General features: G+C 34.7%; 4 protein-coding genes across 4 annotated transcripts; 1 reads left to right on the top strand and 3 right to left on the bottom strand.

Annotated features, from left to right (window-relative positions):
- The first annotated feature begins 876 nt into the window (after positions 1–876).
- LOC144997083 (protein CUP-SHAPED COTYLEDON 2-like) lies at positions 877–2,404 on the top strand. Its single transcript, XM_078956906.1, has 3 exons — positions 877–1,171; positions 1,261–1,544; positions 1,686–2,404. Exons 1-3 carry the CDS (start codon positions 985–987, stop codon positions 2,271–2,273), a joined length of 1,059 nt encoding a protein of 352 aa, XP_078813032.1. The 5' UTR covers positions 877–984; the 3' UTR covers positions 2,274–2,404.
- A 2,382-nt stretch (positions 2,405–4,786) lies between these two features.
- On the bottom strand, positions 4,787–5,104 carry LOC145046378 (secreted RxLR effector protein 161-like). Its single transcript, XM_078994668.1, has one exon. It carries the CDS (start codon positions 5,102–5,104, stop codon positions 4,787–4,789), a length of 318 nt encoding a protein of 105 aa, XP_078850794.1.
- Positions 5,105–5,632: 528 nt separating this feature from the next.
- On the bottom strand, positions 5,633–6,100 carry LOC145046377 (putative mitochondrial protein AtMg00820). Its single transcript, XM_078994667.1, has 2 exons — positions 5,909–6,100; positions 5,633–5,788 (listed from the first exon to the last, which is right to left on the bottom strand). Exons 1-2 carry the CDS (start codon positions 6,098–6,100, stop codon positions 5,633–5,635), a joined length of 348 nt encoding a protein of 115 aa, XP_078850793.1.
- A 164-nt stretch (positions 6,101–6,264) lies between these two features.
- LOC145046376 (uncharacterized) lies at positions 6,265–7,817 on the bottom strand. The gene is made up of 4 exons (XM_078994666.1): positions 7,453–7,817; positions 7,107–7,200; positions 6,580–7,038; positions 6,265–6,465 (listed from the first exon to the last, which is right to left on the bottom strand). Exons 1-4 carry the CDS (start codon positions 7,815–7,817, stop codon positions 6,265–6,267), a joined length of 1,119 nt encoding a protein of 372 aa, XP_078850792.1.
- Positions 7,818–8,043: the final 226 nt, after the last annotated feature.

Raw genomic sequence — 8,043 nt, 5'->3', positions numbered from 1 at the left:
ATTCATTTTTAGGTAAACCAATAAAAAAAATTCACTTTTATGACAATTTTATTGAATGTCAACAAAATCATCATAAAAATGAATCATCAAAATGTTTTTTCAGGATTTTTTTTGGTGAATCATATTATTATTAATTCATTTAGTGATTCATTTGTTTTTTCGATAAAAAAATAAGTCGAAAATTTTTTTTTGTTACCTTCCTACCAAAAAAATTTTCTTACCGGATATATATATATATATATATATATATATATATATATATATATATATGAAACATTAATTATAACAAATATTACCATAATTAAATATAAAATAAATTAATTATAAAGATTCTTATGTATATGAATGAATGTGAAATGTATTAATAATATTTATAATAAATATAGTTTATATTTAATTATAATAATATTTATTATAATTAATTTTACATATTAAAAAATGTCTTAGAAATATTAGCAACACATAAATATATCGTCGGTTCTAATATTATTGATAAAATTGATAAAATACCATAAATGTATTATACATGATCCAAAAGAGAAATTTCGAAAAGGAACAAGAAAGGCCCCTAAACTTTAGGTGACATACACATGCAAATGAAAACTACTCTCTGGTTCCTACCCTCTCTCATTTTCTTCACTGACATGGGAATACCCTGCACACTTCTTCACGCACGCACGCATAACCCCCACCAAACAAATCCATCTCTCTCTCTCTCTCTCTCTCTCTATATATATATATATATATATATATATATATATATATATATATATATATATATATATATATATATATATATATATATATATATATATATATATATGTAGTAGACTTACAGACAAGACAACCACAACAAGACACCTCCTATTTAATATTTGCATTTATTGATCCAAATCCACCATAAAAGCACAACCTCACTCCTTTATAATCCAGCCCCTCTTCTATTTCCCTTCTAATATCATTTGGGTTTTTCTCTCCTCGATCATGGAGTTTTTCACCAACCAGTTTGATAAAAATGCCGACTCACAGTTACCACCGGGGTTCAGATTCCATCCTACAGATGAAGAACTCATCACCTGTTACCTTCTCCGGAAGGTTCTTGACGGAAGCTTCACCTGTCGTGCCATCGCCGAAGTTGATCTCAACAAATGCGAACCATGGGAGCTTCCTCGTAAGTTTGTTTTGTGATTAGTGATTAATATCCAATGTTCGTTACAAATGACTGATTTTGGTTTTAATTTGTGGGTTTCAATCGAACAGAAAGAGCGAAAATGGGAGAAAAAGAATGGTACTTTTTCAGTCTTCGTGACCGGAAGTACCCGACTGGGCTGAGAACGAACAGAGCAACGGAGGCCGGTTACTGGAAAGCCACCGGGAAAGATAGGGAGATCTTCAGTTCGAAAACTTCGTCTTTAGTGGGCATGAAGAAAACCCTAGTGTTTTATAGAGGTAGGGCTCCGAAAGGTGAAAAGAGCAACTGGGTGATGCATGAATATCGTCTTGAAGGCAAATTTGCGTACCATTTCCTCTCGAAAAGCTCCAAGGTATGACATATATATGACTTCATGAAAATGACATTGATGTAAAGTTTTGAGCTTTGCATGCAGTTTACTGTCATCGATGTTGATGGACTTGATTGGTGATCAAACTAAAAGCTCCAACTTTTTTGTTTTTGTGGTAATCAGGATGAATGGGTAATCTCCCGGGTGTTTCAGAAGTGTAGCACCATCGCCAATGTTGGTGGTTCATGCACCCCCGGTGGGATGAAGCCTGTAGCAGGCGGAATGAACTGCTACCAAGAATTGAACTCTTCGACGTCGGTTTCTCTTCCGCCGCTTCTAGACTCGTCACCCTACGCTTCCGCCACGTCAGCGTACACCGCCGACCACGACAGCTACTCGTACGATAGCAACGCTGCCTCAAAAGAGCACGTACCCTGTTTCTCCACTGCTTCAGCCAGCAATTATGACTCTCAGTATGTTTTTGACCTTCCTCCGCCGCCTCTATCCGCGTCTACCTTCACCGGCCCCACCATGGACTACCAGAAAAACGTCGGCGTCTCCTCTTTTCCTAGTTTGAGGGCACTTCAGGAGAATCTCCAGCTCCCTTTTTTCTACTCGTCTGTAGCTACACCACAGCCACCAATTCATGGCGACGGAGCAATGTGCAGCTATCCAAATTCGTCCGGTGGAAATTGGTTGCCTGCGGTTTCTTCGACGGCAGAGATTCAGAAGCCTGGACCTACAGAACTGGACTGCATATGGAGCTTCTGATCGGTACTAATGGCGGCCGGCGGTAACCCGAAGTGTCATGCATCATCTCGTCGGAAATCTTAGTTCTCGTGGTAGCATGAATTTTATGTATTTTAACTATATTTCTTGTACGGTATTATGTATTTGTTGTACGCTGTGTGGGATTTAAGACTTGTCATTCTCGGTCCTTTTACGTGCTTTATTTGATGGATCACATTACTTAAGTTTATATATAACTAAGAAACAGCTACAAGATAAAACTTATGTCGATAAAGTGTAACCATATAACACAAACATTTTTAAAAAAATGTACGTTTACATTTTGTTAATAATACATTACAATTTATACAAACTCAAACATTTATTTCTAGAATACATTTACAGAAGTTCAGTAAAACGTTTATTTTAAACTTTAAAAAAAAAAAAGTATTTTTCCTTTTTAAAGATCATTGAACTACATGTCTAGTGAAGACCAACTATCAGTTCAATCCATTGTCAATTAAGACTCCGCTTCATTCTAACTCTTCGTTAAACTATCAAATGCATATGTTTTTAAAACAAATGATATATCTAACCATTTTTATAATATTAAAAAAAATATTTTTTAATTAGCAAAAAGCTTGAAAATAACTTATAAGACTAATTTCCTTAGTTAGGTATTTAACGATTTTCGTTAGGTATTTAACGATTTATGGATAAGTATTAAATCAAAAAATTTGTCGCTGAGTTTTTTCAATATCATCATTAAGTACCTAAACATCAAAAAGTGTTAAACTAAAACCTTACACTCTTGAATTCGTCACGATTTTGTCATTTGAATTGACCATAAACCGTTTTCCTTGTTGCCACATGTTGTGTGGATCTGATGTGGCAACAAAGTCACTTAGTCAAATTTAAACAATACGTTGTCGTTTTGCCTCAAGTATAATAAAACATCAAAAGCTCGTAATCCTTTTTTCTTTTGAGTTCAAAATCACTATCTGAGTATTTTCTCTCATACCAAAATGAAGATCGCGACTTTTAAAGATGTCATCCTCTTCTAATCGGAGCATTAACAATCATTTATGGGATAGAAGTATACGATGTGGTTATAGGTTTAAAGTAAGGTTGGAAATAAAGCAAACATGTTGATGAACCGTTTGTAAATGGATTGGCAAAATCTTTGTTTATGTTTGTTTGTTGTATAAACAAACAAAAATGAACATGATCTTTTGAAAAAAATGGAATAATGTTCTTTTTCGTTCAATTACATTCATGAATATTAGTTTATGTTTAAAAATAAACGTACATATAGTTTGTTCGGGAATATATTTGGATTACATCATATTTCATCTTTATATTTAAGGTTTTGTAGATTTTGGCTGTTTTGTATTCTATGACTTACGTATGATTTTTTTTTTTTTTTTGAATTATGTATGGTTACACTAGTTTGAATATTAATGCTATTTATGTTTGTTTATTTATATTTATTTGCCATCTTAATAAACAAACACAAACAACAAAAATTTTAAATAAACAAACACAAATAAGAAAATGTGTTTATTTATTGTTCGTATTTGTTTGGTAGGTCAGTTAAACTTAAATAAACAAAGATGAACAAGTCTTATTTGTGTTAGTTTACAATCCTAGTTTAAGATAAATGTTAATACATGATGGATTGGTTTAAATCATGATGAGAGGTTTATGACTTGTCCTAACTCCATGGTAACGGGTAAGTAAGTTCGTGTATAGTATGATTTTCTGTTTAGTGTTTGTTTTGGTTATTGTGATTTTTTTTTGTTTGATTTGGTTGAACTTATATTACCTTAAGTGTTATGAAGCTCATATGATTAAGATGCATAAGAAACTGGAGGATTGTAATCCAAAAAAGATCAAGCTTGAAAGAGGAAGAGTGATAGGAGCATATTGTGAGGATAGGTTGTTATCATTTATTAATGATAAACTTGAAGGTTTAAAACATAAATAAATAGAAATTAATGAAGTGTAAGCGAATATGTATTACTAGAAAAAGTTTAATCATGTTATTATAGTGGTCATAATAATTTTAAGATCCACTTGGTGTTTGGTAAATGCTAAAACACGTAAACAGAAAATTGGAATTCCATAACTCGCATAAACGTTTTATTGTAGAAAATAACTCAAAACTACAATCTCTAATCTAAGACACTACATGATCCTATCGAATTTATACTAAACGTATATTCTTAGTATTAAACTAGGATTCCTAAAACTTTCCATATAAGCATTCCTTATGGCTTAAGGAAAACTTGAAAACCTTGGACAACACTCCAAGTCATGGACGATCTGAGACAGAACACGTAAGCATACCATATCTGTCTCAATACATTCACCAACAATCACCCCCATGAATTTCTGAGTTGAGGGTAATTCTTGCACGCCAAGCAATGCTCTCATCTCTGCAAACCTTTTATTCGACCTAAGGCCTTCGTAAGTGGATCTGCTTGTTGCTTATCTCCTAAAACATGCTCTACAATCACTTGCTCGTTTTCCATATGCTCTCGAATGAAGTGGAATCAAGTGTGAATGTGTTTGCTTCTTCCAACATGATTCTTTGACAATGCAATTGCTGATTTGTTGTCTATGCAAATCAGTACCTTCTGTTTCTTCATTCCTGTCAGCTTAGCCAATAACTCCCTTAACCAAACTGTCTGACATGCAGCTGCAGTAGCTGCCATGAACTCAGCTTCACATGAGGACAACGCTACTATATCTTGCTTCTGGGAGCACCAAGTGATAGGTGAGTCACTAAGGTAGAAGACACACCCTGTTGTACTTCTGCCATCATCAATATCCACACTGTGACTGTTGTCACTATATCCTATCAAGCTCATATTATTACTTCGTTTATATATTATCCCAAAAGATAAAGTACCACATAAGTAACGAAGAATTTTCTTAATAGCGCGTGCATGAGATTCTTTTGGAGTTTTCATATAACGGCTAACTACTCCAATCGAATATGCCAAATCTGGACGAGTGTGTAAGAGATATCGTAAGCAACCTACTATTTTTCGATAATAGGTAGCTTCAACTTCTGGTTCATCTTCAACTTTAGTCCTGGCTCCATCAGACATTGAATTGCATTACACTCTTGCATGCCTGCCTCTTTTAGAATCTTCATAGCATAACTCTCTTGCTTCACCTTTACACAACTATTTCCTTGCAATACTTCAATACCCACGTAGCAAGTTAGTTCACCAAGGTTCGACATTTCAAACTGTAACGCCATTAGTCTCTTGAATTGGTTTATAAACTCTTAACTTGTTCCAGTCATGAACAAATCATCTACATAAATTGCAACTATTATGTATTCTCCATTTGCAACTTTTGTATAAACCGCATTTTCTTGCATGCACCGTTTAAAACCTATATATTTTCAACGTGTTACTAAGCTTCAAATTCCATGCACGTGGAGATTGTCGAAGACCGTATAATGCTTTTTTTGCTAATTTGTAGATTTTTGTTTCTTCACCTTGCTTAACGAAACCTTCCGATTGGAACACGTACACTTCTTCCTTTAAATCTCCATATAAAAATGCAGTATTTATGTCTAAGTGATGAATCTTTCATAAGTTGCCAGTCAAGAGAGCAATCAATAGTCTTATTGTCTCGAGTCAAGCTACTAGCGCGAATACTTCATCAAAGTCAATGCATTGCTCTTGTATATAGCCTTTTGCTACTGGACGCGCTTTGTACCTTGTAATGGATCCGTTTGTATTTCTTATAATTTTATACAACCATCTTAACCCAATAGGTTTAATATCTTTAGGCGGAGGAACTAATTTCCAAGTATTATTCTTATCGATGGAGTCAATTTCGGCCTTCATTGCATCGAGCCAATTGTTATTTACTTTGGCTTCTTTAAAATTCGTTGGTTCTTCATTGAATGCAACATTAAATGATCCACATTTAACTCGTAGTCATTTAATCTTCTTGGAAACACTCAAGTTCGGGTGGACCACAGAAGTGGGACAAAACTTGCATCGTTATTTTAATCATCAATAGGTTGCGATGGGCTGCTATCATCGTGAGAAGAGTTATTGGTTTGGTCGGTTTGGGCTAGATATGTGGACTGTTCGGTTTCTGTTTTAGTTGGGCTCGAACCACCATTATCTTGAGTTGCTTGACCATTACTCCACATGACCGTAAATGTACCCGATCCATTTTCATCTTGATTTTTGGTTTCATTATTCTATTTCCATGTCTTGTTTTCATCACAAATTACATGGGCACTAATAATAATTTAATAAACCCATGGATTATATAGCTGAAATCCTCCTGAATTGGGTTCTTTTCCAAAATATACCAACGGTCGTGACCTATCATCAAGCTTCTTCAAATGTTTTGAGACTACTCTTTCATATGCAACACAACCAAATACTTTTAAGTCTTCAAGATATGGTTTTTCACCATAAAATTTCTCAAATGGTGTAGCACCTATCAATGCTCGACTACGTGTATGATTTATGATGAACGTTGCATGTCGTACCGCTTCTCCCCAAAAGTAGTTTGGAATATATTTTGCTTTCATTAGGCACCGTGTCATCTCGAGTAGAGTCCGATTTCTCCGTTTGACTATACCATTTTGTTGGGGTGTGTAAGGAGTCGTCAACATCCGTGAAATCCCTTCTTCATCACAAAAATGGTTCAACTCGGTTGATGTGAATTCTCTGCATCTATCTGTATGGAAAGTCTTGATCTCTTTACCGGTTCGTTTTTCCATTGATATCTTGAATCTTTTAATAATTTTGGATGCATCGCTTTTCTGCTTCAAAAGAAAAAACCACATATATCTAGAATAATCATCAATAATAACTAAAATATAAATATTACCCGCTTGGGTGGGGGGATCAACCGGTCCACAAATATCTCCATGCATGATCTCGAGAATATTTGTAGCTCTATAATTAGCTTTCTTTGCAAACGACTGTTTGTTTGTTTTCCAACCATGCAAGATTCACAAAATTGGTCTTGATGTTGGATTGCCGGTACCACTTTAGCTAGTTTGTGCATCAAGTTTACCGTTCCAAAATTAATGTGGCCAAGTCGCACGTGCCATAACCAAGCTTCCTCATTAAGCTTGGCTTGTAAGCAATGTGGTTTTCCAACTTTTAACTGTATTTTGTAGAGTCAGTTTGCACTTCTCGGGACTTTCATAAGTAATCTTTCATCTCCATACCACATGGTTAGGAAATCATCTCGCATCCAAATATCACAACCGGCTATTGTAGATTTCTCGAGGCCAATAAGATTGCTATGAAGTAATGGGATATAATAAATATCCTTCATTAATTTTTGCTCACTGCTTTTCCCTTCGAACAAATTTGACCCTTTTCCTTTAATGTTAAGACACAATCCATCTCCAAATATCACTCTACCCATTATGTTTTTATTTAATTCAAAAAAATAAGAGTAGTTTCCTGTCATGTGGTTGCTCGCACCATTATCTAAATACCAAATTCCGTCTTCATCGGCATTTGCTTCAACTTTTAGAGGGATATATTTGTCTTCATTCAAGAACACCTTTTCTTGAATTGTATTCATCATAAAGAATGTCCCTTATTCATGATTTGTATCTCCTTCATGTGTTTGATTAAGGTTAGCCTCATGATTTTTATTCGGTTTGGGCATCTTGAAGCAAAGTGGCCATACTTGTCACACCAGTAACATTGAGTATTTGAGAGATCTCTTTGCTCGGGTTGTTTTCCTTTTTGCTTTTGATCGTCATGATTTTAGAGGATTCCGAGTGACCATGATTTTGAGTGTTACT

The sequence above is a fragment of the Lactuca saligna genome, chromosome 5 (assembly GCF_052625555.1).
Source record: "Lactuca saligna cultivar CGN05327 chromosome 5, ASM5262555v1, whole genome shotgun sequence".
Taxonomy (NCBI): Eukaryota; Viridiplantae; Streptophyta; class Magnoliopsida; order Asterales; family Asteraceae; genus Lactuca; species Lactuca saligna.
Note: the sequence above shows the minus strand (reverse complement) of the source record. Positions and strands in the feature narration are given on the sequence as shown.

Bases quoted from the DNA above. Each gene is read 5' to 3' on its own strand.
- LOC145046376 (XM_078994666.1), bottom strand. From the start codon at position 7,817: ATGAATACAATTCAAGAAAAGGTGTTCTTGAATGAAGACAAATATATC. The intron at 7,039-7,106 runs GTAATATTTATA...CTTTTGAAGCAG, and splicing joins TGATCCCCCCACCCAAGCGG to AAAAGCGATGCATCCAAAAT. The intron at 6,466-6,579 runs GTATATTTTGGA...ACATGGAAATAG, and splicing joins ATGATAGGTCACGACCGTTG to AATAATGAAACCAAAAATCA.
- LOC145046378 (XM_078994668.1), bottom strand. From the start codon at position 5,104: ATGAGCTTGATAGGATATAGTGACAACAGTCACAGTGTGGATATTGAT.
- LOC144997083 (XM_078956906.1), top strand. From the start codon at position 985: ATGGAGTTTTTCACCAACCAGTTTGATAAAAATGCCGACTCACAGTTA. The intron at 1,172-1,260 runs GTAAGTTTGTTT...TCAATCGAACAG, and splicing joins CGAACCATGGGAGCTTCCTC to AAAGAGCGAAAATGGGAGAA. The intron at 1,545-1,685 runs GTATGACATATA...TGTGGTAATCAG, and splicing joins TCCTCTCGAAAAGCTCCAAG to GATGAATGGGTAATCTCCCG.
- LOC145046377 (XM_078994667.1), bottom strand. From the start codon at position 6,100: ATGAAGGCCGAAATTGACTCCATCGATAAGAATAATACTTGGAAATTA. The intron at 5,789-5,908 runs GTATTCGCGCTA...GGAGATTTAAAG, and splicing joins AATGCATTGACTTTGATGAA to GAAGAAGTGTACGTGTTCCA.